Source organism: Semicossyphus pulcher, unplaced genomic scaffold (assembly GCF_022749685.1).
Source record: "Semicossyphus pulcher isolate SPU_LCO1_2020_fin unplaced genomic scaffold, fSemPul1.0.p SCAF_16, whole genome shotgun sequence".
Classification (NCBI taxonomy): Eukaryota; Metazoa; Chordata; class Actinopteri; order Labriformes; family Labridae; genus Semicossyphus; species Semicossyphus pulcher.
The window spans coordinates 19,071,918-19,096,847 of NW_027211670.1; the positions used below are offsets into that span (position 1 = coordinate 19,071,918).

General features: G+C 40.8%; 1 protein-coding gene across 2 annotated transcripts; it reads left to right on the forward strand.

Moving 5' to 3' along the window:
• The first annotated feature begins 4,370 nt into the window (after window positions 1-4,370).
• Window positions 4,371-24,913, forward strand: entpd1 (ectonucleoside triphosphate diphosphohydrolase 1). 2 transcript variants are annotated; one of them, XM_069664365.1, is made up of 10 exons: window positions 4,371-4,516; window positions 14,838-14,965; window positions 15,366-15,483; window positions 17,832-17,982; window positions 18,309-18,468; window positions 19,484-19,687; window positions 19,827-20,084; window positions 21,097-21,210; window positions 21,344-21,481; window positions 24,321-24,913. In XM_069664365.1, exons 1-10 carry the CDS (start codon window positions 4,501-4,503, stop codon window positions 24,525-24,527), a joined length of 1,494 nt encoding a protein of 497 aa, XP_069520466.1. In that variant the 5' UTR covers window positions 4,371-4,500; the 3' UTR covers window positions 24,528-24,913. The 2 variants fall into 2 exon arrangements, with proteins under 2 accessions (XP_069520466.1, XP_069520467.1); XM_069664366.1 differs by lacking the exon at window positions 4,371-4,516 and having other exon boundaries at window positions 14,887-14,965; window positions 15,332-15,483.
• The last annotated feature ends 17 nt before the right edge of the window (window positions 24,914-24,930 follow it).

Genomic DNA, 24,930 nt, shown 5'->3' on the forward strand with positions numbered 1-24,930 from the left:
GGCAGTGTGATGCTTTGGGCAAAACCTTGCTGGGAAACCTTGGGTTCTGCCAGTCATGTTGATGTTACCTCGACGCGTACCACCTACCTAAACACTGCTGCAGACCAAGTTCATGGAAACAGTATTTCCTAATGGCAGTGGCCTCTTTCAGCAGGATAATGCGCCCTGCCACGCTGCAAAAAATGGTTCAGGAATGGTTTGAGGAACACAACAACGAGTCGAAGGTGTTGACCTTGCCTCCAAATTGCCCAGATCTCAATCCAATCGAGCATCTGTGGGATGTTCCATGGAGGCCCCACCTCGCAACTTACGGCACATACAGGATCTGCTGCTTAGGTCTGGGCCGGATACCTCAGCACACCTTCAGAGGTCTAGTGGAGTCCATGCCTCGACGAGTCAGGGCTGTTTTGGCGACAGAAGGGGGTCCTACACAATATTAAGCAGGTAGTCATAATGTTAAGGCTGATTGGTGTATGTATCTGTAATAAGCCCATATTGCCCAGATTTAGAGAGGTTGCAGATTTGGGCTTATATATATCGGTATTGATATCGGCATATAAGTGTGCCAATATATGCTCACTATATCTGTAAATCCGCCCCTCCCTAAAATCGGTATCTGTATTGGCTTTAAACACCCGATATCTGTCAAGCCCCTATTCAGTTAATAGAAATCTACCACCTTTCTTTACTTTTTAAATGAATCATTTTATTACATTTCTTACATTTAAAAAGAAAACGTCCTCCATAAATTAAATTAAATAGAACAGGAAATGGAACACACCCCGACTTTGCAACATGTTCAAGTCTGTTATTAGAGTGACAACCTACATGAACTGAGTAATGTACATGGCTCAGACATTACACATGATATATTGTTGCTGTGGTTGCATTTCATTAACCAACTGCTCTCTGACTAAAAGTCCTCTGGGCGCCAGTCAGTCATGGAGACCACAAAATCGAAATATTGATTCATTCATTGTCATATTGCAGTGACTGATGATTAAACATGTTGGCTTTACAAACGTGATGAGCCTTGTCTGGCGAGCTTCTCCGCCTCTGTCTGTCTGTCAGATTTCCTTCTTATAGCTCCGAGGAACTGTCATGGGTTGCATCAGTAAGCGATTTGTAAAAAGAGGAAACACGGAGAATTGTGTAAGAACTCAAAGAAACTGACACTTTTCTGACACGTCCTCCTTTGGTTGATTTCAGACAACATTTTTTGTGCTGTTACTTTTCAACGTGAAGTTATAGGAATGTGCAATAAACTGTATCAAATTCTGCTACTTACTTGAGCAATTTCTTCCAAGATAAATTACCTGTTTCGAATACCTTGTTAAATACTCTGTAAACTTCTCGAAATGTCATGACAGCACATCCTGATGTTGGAAGTGTTGAGCGGGAGGTGAACGTCACGTGGATTGGATTGGACTGATCAGCTTTCCTCTCTGAGCGAGTTTTGCTGAGGCGTTTAATCTGTGAGAGTAACATAATATTCAATTCAATCATAATGCTTCTATTTAAAGGGTTTAGAGCACTAAACTGAGGTAGCTTTTAGCACGACCTATCCTGCGGCACACTGACAATGCAACTTCATACGTGTGGATGAAAAAGTAATTAGGTTTTTGTGTGATATTTGCAGCAGTATGGGGAATGTGTATTAAATTGTAAATTGTAGATGTATTTATATGTGATGACCGAGTATAACTTGGCAGTAAACAATGAACACAATGTTCCAACTTCATTGTTACACCACTGTACCTAAGGGGTAATGTAAAAACAAAAAGAGACACGTTTTAGCCCAAAGATCACAGCAGAGAGGCTGACATCTCTGACGACAAGAGCATCACTAGAAGGAATAGTTTGATGTGTGTACAGTTCACGTAAGCAAAAAGATTTAAGACCCCCTCCAGTGAAACTCCAGTGCTTAAGTGGAAACATCTCCATGTGGTGTTTTTCATGTGCGACAAGACACAACAGGGACAACATGAGCAGTCATCTCCATGGCTGGGCCTGTCTGCTTTTAAACTGCAGTGTACCAAGGACAGGCTGAACAACACGTTTTCAGATTGGCAGGTTTGAGATGTCACAAACCTAAGGACGGGGTGACGCCATGCATATCGCTATGTGTAACCTATGGCAACCGCTCGGCGATGCACGGGCAAGTCACTACTAACGTTACTACTAGTAATTACTATGTTTCAAGCTATCTTATTTCAACAAGTTACCACTAAACAATGGCAGAGACGTGTTTTGTTTTTGCAACGGAGGGGGGCGGTTGGAAATGTGCATAGTGGGCGGGGACTATGCAGAGTCTGGAATTTTTAATGAGGGAGAAGGCAGAGATGCCTTGGAAGGATTTTTACAAGGTAATTAAATGTATTTTGCAGAAAAAACGTCAGACACAATTTATTATTTCAAGGTGAAAATTGTTTTCCTATTTTGTCTGGTTTGTCTGATAAGGTATTAGAGATTTAACATGTTAATCTTTATGCTAAGTTAGGCTAACTGGCTGCTGGTTGTTGCAATCATATTTACTGTTCAGATGTAAAAGTGGAATTTATCTTCTCATACATTTTAAGCAAGAAAATGGTGAAGCGTATTTCCCAAAATGTCAGTCACTATTAAGTGACCACATGGACATTTACGAGCTACTTGCAAAAATTTGGGGGCATTGAGGGACTAAAGGTGAAATGGTGCTGACCAGAAGGACTCTTGGGTTCATCAGAGGGGCATTTAGACCACCCACATCAGCACACAGATGACACTTCAAGGAATTAGAGAGGTCCCTGGGGCTGCTTAAAGCTTTGGATAAAACAAGAGTGAGCTAGAGTTTGGAAGTTTCCAACCTTGTGCAACTAGCTAGAGGAAGATTGCATTAGCGGGCAATGATTGAACTTGTAGACTGGTGGGAAGGTAGGTAGGTAATGATTGGACCGACTTCTAACATGCCAACAAAAGCCACAGATACTAGATTTTTTTCTTTTTGTCCCCACCACCATTTGATTTTGTTGTTTGCCGACGGGATGTAAAGAAAAACAAAAACAAAACACTTCTAAAATAATTGCCTACCGTAGCTTTACAGTCCGACTCTGTGAGCCTAAGTACCAGAGGCAGTAGCCTCCCCTGCCCTCTCACTGTGTGCACACCACTGCAGAGATAGATATTCACTGTGACTAATGATGATTTTCATTTTCACTGACAGACTGATGGAGCGCTTACAGATTCAAGCTGAACAATAGAACATAACGAACGTCTCGCAGGAAATATTGTGCACGTCATTTAGCGTATCATTAATTGAGGATTACTGTTGTCATCATAATTTGTGTTTTATCTCTGCAGGAGAAACACCGGGAGAGCTCCGGGGATAATGATACCTCCGTCTGCTGTCCTACAAAGAAACGAAAGAAACAAACAGAAGCAAAGCTCCATACCGCTTGTACTGATTGCGCTATAGGCATTAGCATGCATACGGATCACACCCATATATTAAGTGTTTTCTGCTGATGGTGGCAGATTTTTCTCATGCTTCGTATGAGGGCTTAGGAGCGGTGGTTTATTGTCGCGGTTAAAGTGTAGCCGGGTGTGTGTGAATCTGAATCGGACTCCCCTTGTGACCAGGGCTCAAACACAGACACAGCTTTGTTTTTCAGCCTTGGTAAAGTGTGGACAAAGCACACACACACGCACACACAAACACACAGGTAGCAGTATCAATGATACAGCCCTGGGCTCAAGGTTTATTTATCATTCTGTCTTACTTTGCATGTAAATGCTTCTTAGAGTTAATTCGTGGGTTCCGTTTTGAGGTTAAATGCTTTAGTAGAGTTGTTAAGAGACCATTTTTTCCCCACAGAGTTTAAATTACATCTATTAAAACAGGGTGTCAAGGATTTCAGCGGGAGGCATGAGTTCACCCGCTGCTTTTTTCTTTAAGCTTTGGCTCCGGCTCCCATCCAGATCTAACGCCGCTTTCATGTTTGACCCACTTTTACAAGACAGAGCCAATGACAAAAAGGCAAGAGCGGCAGAAGGAAAATGATGAAAAAGACACAAGTGGAAGAGAGAGCGGGAGAGAGTTGAGGCAGAATGAGACGGAGATGCGGGAAGTGGGAGAGGAGGAAACGTGAGTGGAAGAGTGACAGCAGGAAAGACAATGACAAAGGTGTAAAGAGAGAGAGAGAGAGAGCGAGAGAAAGAGAGAGAGAGAGAGAGAGAGAGGGGAAGAGAAAAGGGGAAAGAAGGGAAAGCTGAAGGCGCCTGGGAAGGAGGGGAGTGGGCAGAGAAGGAGGGAGGGAAGGGAGGGAGGAGGGAGGCTCTGCTTCTCCTAATAAAGCGAGTGTATGTGAAAGGAGGTGCTGAAAAACGTTAGACTGAGCTGAGAGCTGTGTTACCAGAGAGAGAGAGAGAGAAAGAGGAAGAGAGAGAGAGTAAAAGAGGAGGGGAGAGAGAGAGAGGGGCAAAGAATAGAAAGAGCATTGTGTTGCTGCTGAGAGAGAACCCATGTCTGCACAAAGAGGTAGGTGTACTGCTATGACTGGCACACACACACACACACACACAAACACACAAACACACACACAGGAGCAGGAAATCCTTCTGACCCATGAAGCAGTGGTCCGTACAGTACATGTTAAGTATCAGGTGAGTGTGTGTTCTCACTAACCGCATGTAGCAGCTGTGTAGCAGGTGTGTGACTTTTCCATAACGTGTGTGGAGAGCGTGCGGCAGAAGCAGGTGCCTCCGGTGTGTTTTGCCTGTGGGATCGAGCGCTCCATGTGATTATGTCGCTGAGGATGAACACAGTGACACACTTACACATTGACACTTTAAAGATCATGTGAGGTTTACGGCTTGAGGTTTACAGTTTATGTGCAAAAAGCATGTGACTGAGAGCGTGTGCAACGTTATCTGTCTAATTTTATGCATCTGAAACTAGAAGTTCATTATCAACATATATCAGACACGATTTAATAGTTTTATTTATGTATGACTCTACAGTGCAATTACCTCATTACATTTTCAACATGTACAAGTGACATCAGTTTGTTTGAGACTTTCAAGGCATCAGCGAATGTTTAGACAATCTCAGAAATGTCTATAAAAGTCAAATTTCTTTATCTTTGCTGGCTGATACACGAAGTTTCAAAATAAAACACCTGGCTTCCTGTTTATACTAATGGTCACTTCATTCAAACTACAACAACTTTTTATGTAGATGATTTTATGTGCTGTGGGTTGAGTTTTATACGACACAACCTCATCACATCACATAATGTAAAATGTATATGGAAAGTGGTTTGTGGTACTTTAAATCTAAATATATATAATATAAATTTAAGCCACAATTATTTAAAGTTATGTTTAACTGTTGTGAGAATAAGAAGTGAAATTCCACTGACCTCCAATAGTAGCGAAACAGAAACCTCAGAGAAACCTGCAGAAATGAAACTTTAACCGTGTTCGTTTGTTGGTTCTTTTTTAATTAAGGTAACTTCACCCTTCACTATCCAAAATTGTTTATACCTGAAAAGGTTTGTTGGAAGCGCTTTATGTTCCAGTGGATTTAAGAGTGTTTGAAGAATCCCAAAGATGTATACAAAAGTCAAATTTGCTTATGTTACCGGGCTGATTTCGTATCTGAACTTTCAGGATAAAGCACATGTTAGTTAGCGAGTCTGAAGACTGAAGATGGCTTGGGTTTTACGAGCAGGGGTTTGACGATACACAGTGTGTCTCTGCCTTCAACCAATTTAAATAGAGATGAATGAGATTAAGCTCTGGTAATCACTTTTAAAAAAGTCAACACAGACAGTCCTGTCCAGATACAGTGTCTAAATACTGTGGATACAGGCAGGATGATGGATCATTTGCACCTATTTGGTTTTGATTAGGCTGTTTGCATTTGAGATGACATTTATACAAAGGTTACATTTGGCGATGTTTGGTGACCTTTACTCAATTAGTACATTAAAGGGTCAGTTCAACAAAATTAACCAAAAAATCTTGTGTGTTGCGAGTTTTTGTTTTTTTGTTTCTTTCAAAGTAAGGGCCTGTGTCCACTAACAGCGTTTTTTGCACTGGCAGCGCCTATTTTCTATACAAAACCGATGCAGTTGAACTGTTTTTATTTCACTGCGCTCACAGTGTTTGTTAATATCCCTTCACACTAACTGACCAATCAAAATGAAGAAGAGGCAGGACTTCTGATATCAACTTTGTCAACCACAATAGCAGAGGAGACGCTAATAAATTTTTTTGAGAGTACAGTTTCCACATAAAGAGTTGATGCTAACGTGAGGACATGATTCCTTTCCATTGCTTTTGTTTCATTGTAAAATTTCCCTGAATAAAAGCAAATATTAAGCTTACAGAGCAATTTAAAACAGACACAAAGGAAGTGCCGCAATACAGCTTTCGTAACCTAGCAACACCAAGTGTCGGTGAGAAGCACTCTGAGGTTGTGGGCGCTGCCAGCGCAAAAAAAACACCGTTAGTGGACACAGGCCCTAAGACAACAGCTCTCCATGTTGATAAAAGTAAACACAAAGTTAACTTTGTTGGAATGATGTCAGAATTATTTCAACTCCTAATAAGGGACGCCTCCCAAAAATGATTACACAGCGGTTATTTTTTCCCTGCTAAAGGTCGGGGTAGACCAGCCCAGTTCAGGGTTAATGTCGTGCTGTCCAGTAGTTGAGGTCAGACTGGACACCAGTGAGGACAGACTAGTTCCCTGTGGTGGCAAGAGATGCTTCCTCTCATTTCTCACATAACACTACCAGAGGTTCCCCTTTTACAGGAAGCAGCAGACGAAGGGGTTTCACAACAGTTAGAACAAGAGTATTTATAGAGCTGCTAAGTGTTGTTCTCTTTCAACATTTAGGACAAACAAAGGTTTCCTGGAAAAAGTTGCCGCAAGAATTGCAGTGACAACTCGAGGACAGTGTGCAAAAAATTGATGATTTAAGGAACTATGCTGTTTTTTGTGGGCGCATTAGCATGTGTCTTAAGTTAACCAGGAAAATAACACGGTCCATTTACTCTGGAGTACATAATTGACCACAAGAATTCAATGTTTCCGCACTTCATATCCATCATTGTAAAGAGCTTTCCATTCAAATTATTGTTATGTCTTCCTCTATAATTGAAAAGAAGGTTTGTGCAGTAGAGCATGCCTCCAATATTGAGCAAATAAGCAACTCAATATGCAATTACAATATTGAGGCACTCAAGTGTTTCTGTATTGAGACTTTTGACATTTTAGAACACTTTTTGCAGCACTCAATTTATGCTACAGCTGAATTTTGTCGCTTCGGGTATTGCATTTTAAAAGGCTTATAAAATATCACTTATATTGATAAAATGCCCAATATTTTAACTGAACTGTCTACCCATTTCTTTCTTTGCTTTCTTTCCTACTTAAACTGCCTTTCTGGAAAGTTGAGTACTTTTTGCCTTGATTTTATCTTCTAATTGACTATTTCTGCCCTCGTATTTTTCCAGAGGCGTTAAACACCTGTTGTAATGCGTGTTGTGGTGACTGCCTGAGTAACTCGTGTATTTGTTCTGCAATGTTTATGTCCGCACAGAGGCGTATGACTTGTTACAGCCTAACCACAAGGGCCGCATAACAAATGTCAGACCTGCCTTACGCTGATGTTGCTGCCTCGTCTTCCCGTCATTGTAAAACCACAGTCGACCCCCAACAGTGTCACCCTTTGACTCATGGCTAAGTGTAAAAGCAACAACCCTCTCAGTATCTGCTGATTCAAAACCCTCTCGTCCTTCCTCTTTCTAGAGCAGGAGATTCATGAGCCAAGAGTCAGATCAACAGGGGGTGGCGACTCTGTTAGGTCATATGTCGTAAAATATCAAACAAGGGCTGAACTGCAACAAACTGCCAATATAAACTTGATAACACATGCCTGTGTTGGTTTTTATGAGTACTAACATGTGCTGTACCTTTAAAAATGCTTTTGCAAAACAAGGTAAATTTGATAGGTCTCTGTCTTCTGCTAGTTTAGAATCAGGACTTAAAATGTGCCATTAGACAGCTATAGCAGAGAACTATTTGATCCCAAATATTTACGTGTTTTCATTTTAAAAACAGGAAGCTATAGGGAGGGACTTGTAGAACAGTCAGAACAGCGACGACCTATAACTGCTCGCTAGCTCATAGGTGCTAAGCAGCATGGGGGAGGGCCTTAGAAATCCAAGCAAGTGTTTCATTGGTTGCAAAATGAGTACATACCACTAGATCAGGAAGTGTCGTCATGATTTTGTAACGTTGTCAAGGAAATGACAAATTACAAAATACTGTTAGAAAACCTACAAACTACTTCTTTGTCATTGTCATTGTTGAAAGATGCTGTTGTACTTGTAAAGATCAGTACAAGACATACGAGATAAAAACATAACCCTCTATTTTGGTTTCATGGAACCTTTAAGTTTAAGATTACATTTAACTACATTCATTTCGTTGATAGACATTTTTGTCTGGCATTGACCATAGTCACATGGCGGCCATTTTCCTCTGATGTGATGCTAAAAGGTCATAATATCAAACTCGTATTAGTCGTATAAATTCAGGGCACTGTGTCTAGATTGATTAGCATCTGCAAAGACAATGAACAGTGAGACATCTGGCGTTACTTCAAGTTTAAACAAGATATTTCATAGCTTATTAGCTACATTCAGACAACAGCTTACATTAGCATTGAGCTGCTTACTAGCCAGTATCGCAGTTAGCTAGGAAATGGATGAAAGCTAAAGCTACTGTTATACAAAATATAATAGGAAATGCATAAATTTGTAACTAATGTAATATAGAGTAAGAATTGAATTTCCAGGCTAGAATATGTAATGTTAGCTAGCAAGTGAACGCTAGCATTGGCTCTTGTCTTCTCACTCTGAGCACGATGTCAGAGGAAAATGGCCACTGTGTAAATTTGCAGTTAATGTTGTATAGAGTAAGAATTTACTTTCCAGCTTACGTAATATAAGCTAGCAAATGCAATGTTAGCTACATGTGGATGAATGCTAGCATTAGCTCTTGTCTAACAGTAGCTAATGGGTTCTCAAATATGTTGATGGTGTCCCTCTGGGTTTTTGCTGTTCGTTGTCTTTTGAGTTGCTCATTCAGCAAGAAGCTGTGAAATTAAAACAATTGTCTAGTTCCCAAACGACATACAAACTGGAACACAACAGTATGACATTATAGCAGCATTTGAGTTTCCCACACTGAGCATGATGTCAGAGGAAAATAGCCCCAAATTATTACAGTTAATTGCGGTTTCTCTGGTGAGAAATCAACCGACTGGATTAGCGCCATTGGGGACTAACGATTAGCCAATCCGCTGTATTCAAACATTGCAAAGTTGTGTATCACAACCAAGGAGGAGTAATATCAATAGACACGATAGACTAGATAGTCTAATCATTTTAAACAGACAGGATGTTTTCTTCAATCGCAAGACATTGGGAAAATTAATGAACGTAGTCAAGGGTCAACTTGACAGAAGAATGTTCATGCTGTGATGTAATTCTCCATGTCAGAGTTGTTGAACAGTGTTGTTGCTCATCTAAACAACACTCACTTCTACTGCAGGCAACAGAAATTCATCTTAACCTGCACTCCTAAGTGCTTTTTTAACAAGACAAATAAAAGTTTGTTTGAGCATGTCGAATGCTTTTATACATCTTATCTTATCCAGTTAAAATCTCTTAAAATTCTTCAAATGTTTGCATTAAACTTGAGAGTGATAGCAGATGTTGTTTACAACTCCTGTCTTCCTGTTACTCTCCTGCTCTACGTCTTTACTCATGTTTTAGTTTAAAACATCCTGGCTTCACCTTATCACCACATTTGTGTTTACAGAAATATGTTATGGAGACAGAAACGCTGTGGTACTGTGCGTTCGAATGGTGTTCATGTAGACATGTATGAGAGATTGCAATAAAAGTTTTGAAAGTGACGACAAGGTCTGTTTCAAGGTTAAGACTTGGTTTCAGAGTTAGATTAGTTTGGGATAGTCCGACAGTTAGGGTTAGGCATGTAGTTAGGCAATGCATAATGTCAATTAAATTCCTCGTACAGTACAAATTTACAAAGTCTGAAAGCCAGTGCTCCAGTCTGTATTGATGTTCTTTTATGACCTCATGCTTTTAATTTAGTGCTCAGGTAAGCCCTGTGTTCTGTCTCAACTTGCGTGTTTGTGACTGTGCATCTGTGTCTGTTTGGTCGGCTGCCAACAGCATCGTCATCCGTGAATGATTGCGCATTATGCAACAATTTTTCCCTACTGTAATCGGAATGCAAAAGAAGAACTTTGATCGGAAGCATGATTTTTCTATCTCTTGCTTAACACTTAAACTTAACAATGACTGGAAAGAAGGGTGAGGTTCAGGTCAGTCCAGGGCATCTTTAAAGCCTTTGATTTTCACTTAAAATGAAGCAGCAGTTTGTTATTGGAGCCAGCTGTCATTAATGGAGTCGTTCACTAACGCCAAAGCTTGTTATTTAGTACACTAGCAGACAGGTCGCAGATGTTCTCATACATTATAGATGCGCTTGACAAACAGTCAGAGCAACTAGAGCATAAATCAAGGCGTGCGAGGATGTTGTAAAACAAGTTAACATATGGGGTGATCTCGTGTGGTTTCTTTCTTGCTTCATTGTGGTCGCGAGCCTTCGAGGAAAGGTTTGATGAATCCCATAATCGCACTGAAGCAAGACCCTGGTCTGGTATGATGAAACACAGACGGTCATGCAGGCAGGGTTAGTGGTTGGACCTCCAATATGAGCCTTTGATCGGGCTACAGCACTTCAGTGTAGCAGCTTTACATGTCATGTATTCTGTGTTGACCTTTTTTTGTCTTTCATTTTCATACCAGGGAATTCCAAACATTTTCCCTAAGCACTGTAAAGAAGTTAAAACACCCTAAAGCTATGTACTTGTTGCACAGATTTAATGTTTATTTGTAAAAGCATTCAAAAGTCTTCAAATTAATCATTCAATTAAGAGTGCTTTACTGTTACAAGTTAACTCAACAATCATTAATATAAACTACAGAGCTTGACTGATATTTTTGGATTAAGCTTAGAATCGACTGATATGGGATTTCTGGGGCCGATGCTAATTGACAGTAAAAAATTACCAATATGGCGACTGATATTGACTTTTTGAGCTGGGATGAAAATGTACCTTTTATATGTTGATGGTGCACCAATTTTTTGTTGATATCACCAAAAGGTTAATTTCCTAAACAAAAAACCTTCTTAAGAAAATTAAACACTTAATGTAACATTCACTCTTTCACACACTGATGGTAGAGGCTATTATGCCAATCTCCAATCAGTTCAGACATTCATACAAACGGAGCAATTTGGGGTTCTGTGTCTTGCCCAAGGACACTTTGACATGTGACTGTAAGGGATCGAACACCCAACCTTCCAATTGAGAGACGATCGACTGTACCACTGAGCCACAGCCGCCAAAAAGAGTGCGAAGCTTTGATGCTCTGCTACATGTGCTGCAGACTGCGCTAAGAGTATTGTAAACAATGGCATGTGTTGACAGCATGTTCAAATCTCCACAAGCATCGCTTCTGCGTTATATGTTCTGTATGTAGAAAAAAAAGCATATTGGCGCATATCAAAATCTCTTACGGTAATAGCAACAAATATCTGCGACAGACCCATATCGGCCCGAAAATATCGGCCAACTGATATATCGGTCAAATCTATCGGTTAGTTTGGAGCTCGAAAACAGGAAAAGTAAGGTCTGAACCGAAGATTGTAAGCTGGCAACATTTTTACAAGTGTGACTAAAATATCTCAACTCAAGGCCCGCTCCTTTCCACCACATCTTACAATCTTTATTAAGAGAATGATACTGTTTGAGTTAAAACTTGTAACTTTGTCTAGAACCTAAAAACTGTGCCGGGTATGTTGCCAGTTATTCCCCGTGGGAGTTTTTTTTTTTTTGGTAAAGACGTTTCTGACACGTCATTTAGATGATTGCGCCCAATCAGTCCCGCCTCCAGACTTACCAAGACACTTAAGGCTATTTTAATTGCGTAATTCGTGCTGTCGTCATAGAGGATCTCACACCGAATGGTTACAAAAGCCGGAGCCAAAGTGGACGCGCCTTAACAAGACATTGAGACTTAAACCAAGAATGTTTTGTGGCATGTTTGTTTGAATGTCAGGTGTCTCTGCATGACAGTAAGCCCTAATGGTTGTCTTTTTCCAGCTCCACCCATTGACTCTGCCAAAGACGAAGACTATAAGCCGATCCATAAAAGACATTTGGGAACAAAGGGGTGACATCATGGGTTTTTGATTTATTTCTAGCATCCAAAAGGGTTGATGTGTCAAAGAGTAGGTGAGTCACATTTGTGCCAAAAGAAATCAGTGACCTGTCTCGCTCTCCTGTTTTACTACATTTTATCTCTGATGGTGCGATAAATATTTAATCATTACTTTCAATATTTAAATATCACTTTCATAGTTGTGGCGATATATTTTTTGATCGATCGTTTATATGAATCAGTTATTTCCATTTTTAGACATATTATTACCAAAAGGATTGAACTTAGTTACAAATTTGTTACGTGTTGAATAAATAAATAAACAGCCAGGTTAGATAGACCTCTGCCAGACTGTATCTGGTTTAAACAGCCTGTTGGTAATGTTTTAAAAGCAGAAAGATACAGCCATGGACTTTGGTTGTTTCCTCACATGGTCAAACAATTACAGGATACTTCTTGGTGTGTGTGTGTGTTTCCTTACTGTTGGCTTTGACTCACACAGTACCTCCAGGGAGGAAAACTAGGGAGTGATACAAGATATAAATATTGCGTTGACAGTAATTCTCCTGTGCGTGTTTAGTGTGCAATCGTGTATCTACATGCTTGCAGCCAGAGAGAGAAGTGACAGAATGTAACAGTGAATGGGTAGGCAAATTTGTAGGCAAGTCATGTTTTGAATCACACATGCACACACACGCGCACCAGCTTTGCAGCAACCCCTTTTCTTCAAACACACACACACAGACCGCTGCAGAGAAAAGAAGGGGATTCCGATCCGTCACACAGATGACATCACAGCCTGCAAGTAATAAAACACAGCCAAACAAGGGAGTCCCCACTTCCCCTCCCTCCTACACATCCAACAGAGAGAGAAGGAGAGGGAGAGAGAGAGGGGGGAGGGAGAGAGTAGTGCTGGGACTCTCATTAGTTAACAGAGAGAGAGAGTCTATTTTATGGGGTTCACATGCACACAAGAGTGCACCGACACGCGCACAAACACACTTTAGTGTCTCCATAGAGACCGGCTTTGCTGCCCCAGCTTGGGGAGGAAATGCCAAACTCGGTGCTCCACTAGAAACACACACACACACACACACACACACACACACAGCTCTATTCCAATCTTCTGTCCGGCCACGACGGAAAAACCTCTCCTCATCTTATCGCCCTGCTACCTCCCTCTGTCTATTCTTTCCTCTTCCTGTCCTCCCGATTTTCCTTTCCACTTCCAATCTCCCCTCTCCCTCCCTCCTCTCTCTCTCCTTTCTCTCTCTCTCTCTGACAGTATCTCTCCCTCCCCTCTCGGTGGTAAGTTCATTGAAGTAGACAACAGAGGTAAGTACTCTCTTCCGCTCTCTGCTTTGCCGCTTTAGCTCGCTGTAACTTTCAGCCTGTGTGTGTTTTCCCACAGTAGACCAAGGTTAGGTTTACTATGACTGCTGCAGGTCCTGTTGCAAAAGAACAGCCCTGAGTGTGTGTGCGTGTGTGTGTGTGTGTGTGTGTGTACTTTAATGTTCTCCTGAGATGTGTAGATTACTCTGCAGTCGGGTCTGTTTCTACAAGGTTTGTGTGTACTCTGCCAGCTGTCATGTGCACCTAGATAGAGTCTGCCAGTTGACTTATCGTGGTAATATTCAAACAATCAAGTGTGTGTGAGTGTGTGTGTTTGGTGCAAGTGTGTATTTAACAATTCAGGTTAATATCTTTTCAACCGGTCTTTACAATGACAAAAGCCAGGCTGTGAATACAGCCAGCCTGTTACACCCTTTTTTGTCCCTTTATAAACAGTGACTATATGAGCTCATGTAGTATGTGCACGCATGTGTGTGTGTTTGTGGTGGGTGTGTGTTTTTGTTTCAAATCCCATTAGTAAACAGTGGAAATTCAATGGAACTTCGGAGGGAATGGGAACCAAACAAACGGTAGCATAGCTGTATATTCAAGTTTAAAACAATTCAACAGGATGTTAATTAAGTGTCAATAACTGTTAGCTAACACTGACTCTTTCCTACAGCATTAATCATAATGACAGGCCGACATGTATCTTATTGAGCGAAGCCATCTGCTGTTGATGTTTTGTACACACTCCACTTATTTCCACGATAATGACTGTGAAGCTGGGTTCCTTTTTATCATCTTCCAAAGAGGAAATCTTGTTGATCTTGCAGCATTAGCTAAGTATTTCTGTGGAATTCCCTCCAAACGTGAAATAACAACGTCCCCCCGAGGATCAATGAAGAGCTTGGATTGAGTTCAGACATTCCGAATCAGAAATCCATCTGTACTCCTTGGTTACAAAACAACACAATTAAACACTCTCCCCATCACCCGGAGACAATCTACCTCATACACGTACAAGCTGTGACATCACACACATCTGGACGCAAGACGTGCTAACACCCCCCCCCCCCCCTTTTTTTTTCCTCTTTCCAATGTGTCCCCATCCCCCCCCCCCCTTCCTCTCCCCTGCACCCCCTCTCGCCTCTCCTTCCTGTCTGTCTGTTTTTTCCCGCCCACGCTCCCAGAGATGAAAGAGAAGAACCCCTGGCACACGCCTGTGACCATCATCATCTCTGTGATTGGTATCATAGCGATTGTTGCCCTGGTGACGGTAGCAGTTTTGCAGAACAGGCCCCTCCCCCAAAAGTACAAGGTATGGTAGAGGGGGGAAAAAATGCTAAAATGTTGTAGCTTGTCCTCTGTGTGGGAGCCGGCTGCATTAGAGTGGGATCTCTGTGCAAAGTCCACAAGCTAAATATGGCCTCCCCTGTCAATATGACCTCAACCTGTACTACTTGTTCTGGGAATTTACTACCAAATAAGGCCGGAGGATGTTGATGAGAACATTAAATCACCACTTTTGTCAGGCATGCAGGCCCAGTTTAAGGCCACACGGCATCTTAGGGACTGTTTTTCGGCACTACACTAATATTTTTCGGGAAGTTTGTCTGTGGGCTTTTCAATCATGTTCAACATGTTCTAAATGTTTTATGTCTGCTCGGGTTCCCTCCCTAAACAGTGAACCCGTCTTCCTCCCTCTGTCTCCTCTCCAGTATGGGATCGTGCTGGACGCTGGATCCTCCCACACAGCTCTGTATATGTATGAGTGGCCGGCGGAGAAGGATAACAACACTGGAAGAGTTGAGCAGAAGCATTCATGCAAAGTCAAAGGTAGATAGCGCACACAACGATCACGTGTACAACCACCTGAGAGCAAAACCAAGCTAAAGTTTCCACGAACATGCACATACCTGTATTCTTTACTTAGTGCTTTATTTTATTAGGTAATTTAGAAACACTAGAAGAATTATCTTTAGCCCAAAATGTTTGTAAGAGTTGTAAACTGAAAAACTGAAAGTGAAATCATTAAATGCCTTTTTTTAAGTCCACCAAGGAGGGTCAAAATACCCATAAAAAATGACTACAACAATAAATCAACACTCAGTGTAGTTGCTGAAGTACTTACTCATATTTACACTTGAGCAATGACTTGCTTACATTTATGGCCGCAGCTCTAATGGCTCATTATAAAGATAGAAGCTCCTGACAATCTACTAATGACTCACTCCCTCTGTGATAAGCCTAATAAAGAGGCTCTGGGTTTGGCTTTCTAACACCTAATCGAGTTTGTGTCGAGTTAATAAGTTCCTAATTAATGGGTTTTGGTTAAGGTCTTCATTTTACAGAAGACACAACAGTGGATGTGTTTTTTAAGACTTAAAGAGCTAGTGAAAGAGACAAATCAAGTTAGGGTTGGATAAACGCCAGACAAATGTTTCCCAAAGGTTTTCCCACATTTGAAGCTAAAGCCAGCCAGCATTTAGCCCAGCATTACTTCTCTTTTTTGCTTTTAAGCGTCTGACAGGGACGACAAGAGTCAGGGAAGTTACTTTGTCCACTCCAAAAAATAGTTCCTCCACTTGTAAAACTTTGTAAACAAGTTAAAACACATCGGTGATTACGCTTTAGCTCCCGGTAGGCTTTTGATCTTTGGACAGGCCCTGGTTAGTGTCGCGTCTTCATTCTAAGCTAATCAACTGCTGAATACAGTAGGATCATGCCATACAGGCGTGAGAGTGCCTTTGATCATCTCATCATTCAAGGCAGTGTGTGTGTGTTTCTGCTTGATTGGTACCCTACAATCAAGCAGAAAGATAAGAGGTGCAGGTCAATTGTTCTCCTCTTCCTTGAGTGTAAGCATTAGGTGGGGCTGTATTATAAGTATGCACTGTTCTCCCTTGTAGTTACACAAAAGTAACAGCTGTAAGGCGGCTGGTAGAGTCAGTAGAGTCGGTCTCTCAATCGGAAGGTTGGGGGTTCGATCCCTGGCTGCTACAGCAACATGTCCAAGGGTCCTTGGGCAAGACACTGAACCCCAAATTGCTCCATTGAGTATGAATGCATAGATCCTGATTTGAAATTGGCACTTAGGTCATTGCCATCAGTGGTGTGTGAATGGGTGAATGTGACATGTAGTGTAAAAGCAGCTTTGAGGGTTGGGAAGACTAGAAAAGAGCAAAGTACAGTCCATTTACAAGAGGCACAAACTTGTAATATGAGGCCAAAATTCCAAACTACTCCTTTAAAATATATATATTTTACACATTAAATAAGGCTATGAGTTGTAACGTAACAATCTTATAAAGTGTAAACTGTACCTGGCTTTCAGGCATAAAGCCAAGTTATATTTCTAGCATTAAAATCCAAGCGTGTCTCCCAAAAATGCCTCACGCTTCAGGGCAAACTTTTATGCACCAGCTGTTCCTGCTGAACTATTAAAGCACTTCTGAGTACACAATTTAATACACAGGTCTATCAAAGTGACTCGCACTTTTAGCTTTTCTTCTGTAATTTGATTCAAAAACTGCTTTTTACCGATCAGAGAACAGTCTGTGTGCAGGCCTGCATCTTTATGTAATTCAGTTTGGATATCAAAGCTTAAAGTGGAGCACTTTCATAGCACCAGACAGTGGATTCCCGCAGATAATAGGATCAACGTGGTTCTCTGAGTAAGGTTTGCTTAAAGCTGCAGCGCAGATGTTTTTATAAAGTTAAATATTTTTGAGGTCTTTAGTAGTGCCACAAACCGTGAAAAAGAAAGCATGACCAAAAACAATATGGTCTGTTTGTTTAGAGACAGAAAGACGTAGGACAACGCCAGACATATCCCCTGACCCTATCATTACTGGGAGGTTAAAACCTGAACCTACTTTAAAGGAGGTAGAAGGTGCATGCTCATGCTGGTTATCTAATCAGGGATACATCTGGCTTTCATTTGGCCCACTGGGAAGCTCAAGTAGATCAAGTTAAGTACTTGCTTCAGGTGGAGTACATCAGACACGCTGACAGGAAGCAGACAACTTGATAACGTCTTAACCGAGCTTTCCTCTCCAAAGCAAATTTCCTTGCCACTTCATAAACAGTGAAAAGCTAACCTTCAATTCCCAAGCCGGCTAGCATCTTTGAATTCAAGGCTGTTATAGTTCAAACTCGCTCTTGACATTTTGCTTCACTTGCAGGTCCAGGTATCTCCAGCTATGCCTCCACTCCATTGAAAGCCGGGGAGTCTCTGAGAGCGTGCATGCAGGAGGCTGAGCAGTGGGTCCCTGAAAGAAGACACCACGAAACCCCTCTTTACCTCGGAGCCACTGCAGGAATGAGACTACTGAAGTACGGCACATGTGTACACAGACGTCCCTATAATCAAACATAAAGCATGCGTCAAGTAACACAGCATGCCTTTTCATGCTGACTCCAGTGTATTGTAGCCTTTACTGTGTAATGTGTTTGCACTGGCAGCCCAAGTGCTGCTATCTGTAGCCTTTTCCATCTGCCAATTCTGTGATTTATCTTCACATGAACTTAACTGCCAGAACAGCGAATACGTTACTGTCAAATCCATTATATATGACAGTCTTTTTTATTATTCATGGGCTGCTGTATTCAATTGAATTATGGATGTGAATCACTCTAATGAATTTGTGTTGCGTTTGCAGTATGGAGAACAGCTCAGCGTCGGACAAGGTGTTTCGTGCTGTGGAGGGAGCCCTGCAGAAGTTCCCCTTCTCCTTCCAGGGAGCGAGGATACTCAGCGGACAGGAAGAGGGAGCCTTCGGCTGGGTCACGGTCAATTACTTGGATGACCGACTCAAACAGGTCCAAGAAACTTTGTCCATTTTAAGATAGAGTTGTCCTGATACCATACCAGTATCTCGATACCAGATTGCGTTACCGGTATCCCAATACCTGATACCAATCCCTGTTTCCCAATACCAGATACCGTTACCAGTGTCCCACTACCAAATACCAATACCAGTATCCCAATACCCAATACCAGTATCCCAATACCAAATACCCATACCAGTATCCTGATACCAAATACCCAGACCAGTATCCCAATACCAAATACCCATACCAGTATCCCAGTACCAGTTACCGATACCAGTATCTCAATACCTGATACAGATACCAGTCTCTGATAACAGATACCGTTACCAGTATCCCAATACCAAATATCCATACCAGTATCCCGATACCAAATAACAATGCAAGTATCCCAATACCCAATACCAGTATCCCGATACCAAATACCCATACCAGTATCCTGATACCAAATACCCATACCAGTATCCCAATACCTGTTACCGATACCAGTATCCCAATACCAGATACAGATACCAGTCTCCGATAACAGATACCGTTACAACTATCCCAATACTGAATACCAATACCAGTATCCCGATACCAAATAACAATGCCAGTATCCCAATAGCCTATACCAGTATCCCGATAACAAATAACAGTGTCAGTATCCCGATTCCAAATACCGATACCAGTATCCCAAGACCACATATACACACCTGATAAATACTGCCTAAAATGAGTGAGTGTGCTATCCAGTACCATAACCAATGAGCCAAAAATCTACTGTTTTCAGAAAAAGTATCGTGTGACAAAAACAAACAACAAAAGTGTGTTTCTAGCAGAGACTTGAATGAAAGTCAGAGGTAGCAAAATGTACATAATCTGTGTTTTTCCACCAATTATTTGTAGATTTTTGTAGGAGTATGGTATCAGGACATCTCTTCTTTTTAGATGTTCTTCTAGTAAGCGTGTTAGTCAGTGAGCTCCCATAGTGCACTGAATTCAATGCCTTTTGTCTCTGATGCAGGGCTTGGAAACTACCGGCGCCCTTGACCTTGGCGGGGCTTCCACTCAGATTAGCTTCATCTCCGATAATTACAACGGGTCAGAGTCCCTAAGCAACTCTGTAACCTTTCGACTCTACGGAAACGACTATAACCTTTACACCCATAGCTTCCTGTGTTATGGGAAAGACCAAGCTCTACGTTTGACGCTGGCACATCAGACTAAGGTAAACTTCAGATTTTTTCCCCCCTGTTAACACCGATAATTTAATTTTATCTGAGATATGCTGAAACAATACCGACTTTAAATCTAATTAGCTCCCTCTCTTTGTGGCTTAATCTTCTTTATCTCAATCTATCTCCTAGTCAGGTCCAGATTCAATATTAGATCCTTGTTTCAACCCTGGATACACTTCAACAAAGAACTACTCAGTCCTCTATGACAGCCCCTGCGTGTCAGACAGGAAACCCCAGGGAGCGCCTCAGACCTTCATTCAACAGGGGAACGGAAACTTCCGACAATGCCAGGAAGTCGTCAAAAATGTCTTCAACTTTACTCACTGCAAATACAGCCAATGCTCCTTCAATGGGGTCTTCCAGCCACTTCTGCAGGGACCATTTGGGGTAATATAACACAGCTGTCCTTGTTTGTTTATCTGCAGTGGACTAGGGGAAACTGTTCATGTTTACATATAGAAAGCATTCTGGTATTTGCCCGAACTCCAAAAAAGACAATATTCCTACTAAGCTGTTTACATGGCAAATGAGAATAAATATATTCATCGTACACTAATTCCATTTACAAGCAGCCATATAACTGTTTAATGTATTGAATTTCAATAATCAATCAATCATATTTTATGGATAGAGTTGTTTAGATCAGGAATAAGTCCAATACAGCCTAATATTTATTGGTAATCGGCAGGTTCGCTAGTCAATGCACCGATGCAATACCAAAATATTTAGCCTACTGTTCTCTTCTTCTACAAAACAGAAGCCTACTGAGCAAATACACATAACACTAATGTTTAAAGCCACAAAAAGATTTTATTTAAGCTAAATAATCCTCTGACAACAGCAAACAACAACAGTGTGATGCTAGCAGAGAGTAGTGTTAGCCAAAGCTAGCAAAATTAGCAATTTCGAGTTTTCCCATTATATATTTTTAGTCTGAATTTTTTCATTAAAGTTTAAACTGAAAAAGCAGTTTCATGTAAAAAAAAAAAAAAAAGTTTCTTCATCTTTTATCTGTGGCTAATGTTAGCTTAGCTTGTTTCTAGGTGCTCAGCTTTTAATATCGGCATATCCCCCTTGTCTTGATAGGAAAACTTGATTTGGAATAAGGACTAATTCATTATATTTAGCCTATACATAATATACTGTTAGCCAAGGAATGAGGTGCAGTTAGATTTAGCATGTTTTGGGTGAACTCACTCTTTTAATATCCTAGCTTCACAGCTACATGCAAACCACAGTCAAATAACGTCTGAGTCAGTGAGGCCAGCAAAAGCCTTGTGCGTCAATGATTAGAACTATGTATAAACTGATTACCTCATTTGCTCAACATACGATAACAAGTTTATGTCTTTTGGTCTCATCTCTTCCTCTATCTCGCTCTCCCTCTTGCTCACTGTAGGCGTTCTCTGCTTACTACTTTGTGATGAACTTCCTCAATCTGACTGATACGTCCATTCCTCTGGAAACTGTGAAGCAAAAGCTAATAAGCTACTGTGCCACCCCTTGGACTCAGGTCAGGGTATATCTATTCATCAGTTACACCCTGAAAAAAGATCCTGCCATATTTATCTACTTTCCTGTCTTGCCCATGTCCTGTGGCCTTCCTATACAGTACATTGACGATATCACTGCATGTCCTTGAACAGATAGTGCAGCAGCATCCAGACGTAAAGGTGAAGTATCTGGCTGAGTACTGTTTCTCTGGCACGTACATCCTCACTCTGCTGACAGAAGGATACAACTTCACCTCCATGAGCTACTCCGACATTAAATTCATCAAAAAGGTCAGTAGATCACAGTCCACTCCTTTCCTATCTTACACACCACCATTATACAACAGTTAGTTTGGACCGAGTAATCTGATAGGGCAAGAGGAGTTCCAAGAGTGCTGATATAGAGTACAACAGCACTGGGACTTTTAACCATGTGCATCACTGGTATCTCACAATCACACAATCCACCAAAGCAACGGCAAACAGACTCATGGAAACATACAGACAATTACATAAATGTACATAATACATACATACATACATACATATATATATATATATATATATATAAAATACATAACGTTTTTGGTAACATGTAAACATCCACAAAGTACCAAGAGTGCAAAAAAGTTCCAGTCAAGTTGCGCAACTAGTTGTGTTCGGGGATTCAAAATGATGAATACATAAAAAATAATTACCTCGGTTGGTTATAACTTTTTACAACTATCTGCTGCTTCTAGAACTGTTGTATAAAAGCAATAACACACTGGAGGTCGTGCTGTTGTACTGAATATCAGCACAGCTGTGATTATCTTCCACCATACACGTACTACTCCCTGATCCTTAGCCCCAACATTTTTTTGTCCGACCACCTCGTTCCTGGGTGTCCACTCAGCATTTCATATCCTAATTTAAAAGACATTTTTTAACAGCATTACCAGTGGCGAAAAAGATTGTAATGGATTGGTCAATTGAAAGTCAACATCTAGCACTCGAGAGAACCTCAAAGTAACCTTATCCGAGAACAATTTCAAGACACCCAATACACATTTCCTTAGTTCAGTCGAAGACGCTTGTGTTAAGGAACTGAAAGTCATAGTAAATGGTAATATGGTTAGATTTGTCAGTTAAGGTGGGGCTGTTAGAAAGACGACTTAAAAAACTCAAACACCAGTATTCTGCTTAAAAAACACCCCTTCCCTAAAAATGTTCGTCTGTTTAACAAGTAATGGGAGGAGGTACTGAAGACTCAACTCTAACCCTTTCTAATCTGAACTAAAGCTAATACGCAACATTCTCGCTAGCCTAAGATGAGCAAGTTCAAACAATACCTATATTCATATCAGAAACATGCATATGTGCTACAATGAAGGTACATGGCCTTTGTGAAGCAATACACATTATGCAATTCCGTTTAATTTCAGTAAAGTCTCCATTATCAGTTTCTACTCTACCTTTCCAGACAAAGCACTTTGCAATTTGCCTCCTCTTTTCCCCCATTCACACAGCAGCATTGAACCATGCTCTTACACAAGGATAAGCTGGGAAATTGTATCCCCAAACATGTGATTAATGTACGACCTTTTCTGCCTCCTAAGACACAGCAGCCCAAAGATTTATCATCTGAGTAGTTAAATAAATGTACTCTGTCTTTGGACAGCAAGTTGAGTCCTTTCCCCTCACTGAAAACTAGCTAAATTAGCAATTAGCAAGAGATAGTCCATTTAATAATGATATAAATGATATAAAGAAAATAAATAAAAGTTGGGGTTAAATGTTTTGTGCAGATGATTTCCTTACTCTTGACAAGGCAACTTATGGCGACATATGACAACCCAAAATTACCCTCTGCTAGAGACCTGCATTGCAGTGAACCAACAATAATGCCAACATTTCAATAGGAATAAATCAGCAGTCCAATTCAGTCCATAACACGAGTGGTAGCAACTTCAGCTACCAAACTACAAACAAACAACTTATAATTAATGCTACCTTAAAATATGTTTCACAGCTACCAAGTTACAAGTGATTCAGTAGCACAATAACAAAGACTTAGAAATGAGCAGGCTACTTCAAGCTTAATGCAAGTTTTTACAGGCTTAAATACCTAATTTACTGCAGTAGACTTAAAGCTAGCTTACAGGCATTGCTGACCTAAAACTTCACGAGCACTGATTGACAGTACCAGTAGCACAGGACTTACCAGTTGGCTGTACTTAGCTTGTCCCCAGGCATGAAGGTGGGTGAAGTATCTCGGTACGTATTGTGGTAAAAGCCCGACAGATAACAGTGTGACAGTTTACTTTACTGTCCGGAAAACTGAACCAACGGCTGTTACCATACTATAGAATAGAAACGCATACAGCGAACAGTTACGTCATAAAGTCGTCCAAAACCGAGCTCGCGTAATTGCATGAGTGTCCGGTTGTAATGGCCGCGCATGAATACTATTGGACCTTACGAGTCAGGTGGCTGCAGAGCAAAATAAGCAACCTGTGATGGTGCCTATGTAAAAGCATAGGTTTCATGATTAAAGGCTGTACATCGGTCAATACTTCATATTTAAACTGACTTAAAAAATATTACTTAAATATTCAAAATTACATATTAATATAGTCTATTAACAAATATAATCTAAATATTAAAAAAATAATCTAAATAATAAAAATCTAAACTACAAAAACTGATTTTAAAATATATGAATACATTTTAAATCAACATTATTATTTCAAATTGAAAATGCCTTATAAGAGCATTAAATACCTAAACCCACAATTTATACATTTTTTAAGCTAATTAATCAGGTCCCTTTTTAGGTAGAGTACTTTTTTGGTCGTATGAAGTGTTTTCTGAAATGCTGTGTGAGTAAAAACATATGTATAATATAAATATAAGGAAAAAAAATACTTAAAGTTCAGAGATATATTCCCTGGTGTTTAAATAATGGTGGTGGAGAGCACTGACTTACACATTGGTCAAAACACTCTCAAAGGTCTTTTTCATTCATCAAACCAGTCATTTACCCCTTTAGTATATGGTTTTATCTGGATTTAATTAATTATGCCACCTGTCTGTACAGGCCTGTAGCACACCTGACAGTTTACCCTGTGTTGCCCGTGTTTGTGTCCAGATTAAAGGCAGTGATGCAGGCTGGACACTGGGCTACATGTTGAATCTGACCAACATGATTCCAGCCGAGGCTCCTGACTCTCCCCCTCTCCCCCACGCCGGCTACGTCTCCATCGTCACAGTAATGGCAATACTGCTCTTCATCCTCTTCATCCTCAGCATGCGCCCTCTATGGCCCAGCTGCTCCAAACAGCCCCAGATCGTATAAAACACACACTCACAGACATATATATAATATAGGTTACAGTAAGAGAATATCTGTGGGCGGTTGTGAGTGTGAAGGTTAGGGCTATACAACCAATTTGTGAATACAACTTTCCAGCTTCTCTGTGGAGGTCAAAGGTCAAAGTCTGCTGCACAACAACAGTCCTGCAACTCATGTGGAATCAAGGACGTTTCAGAAGGACAAATACTTTCGCTCACAGGGGAGTTCTGCTTCCCTGGTTGAAGGACATTTCTGTGTTTGTGTGTATGTGTGAGTCTGAATGTGGGAATGTGAATGCCTGCCTGAATGTGCGTACCAAATCTGTCTGCATGTTTATGTCTTGAATTATGATGTGAATATGATAATGTATAAATAAAATAACCCAAGTTTATATAAAATGTTTGAT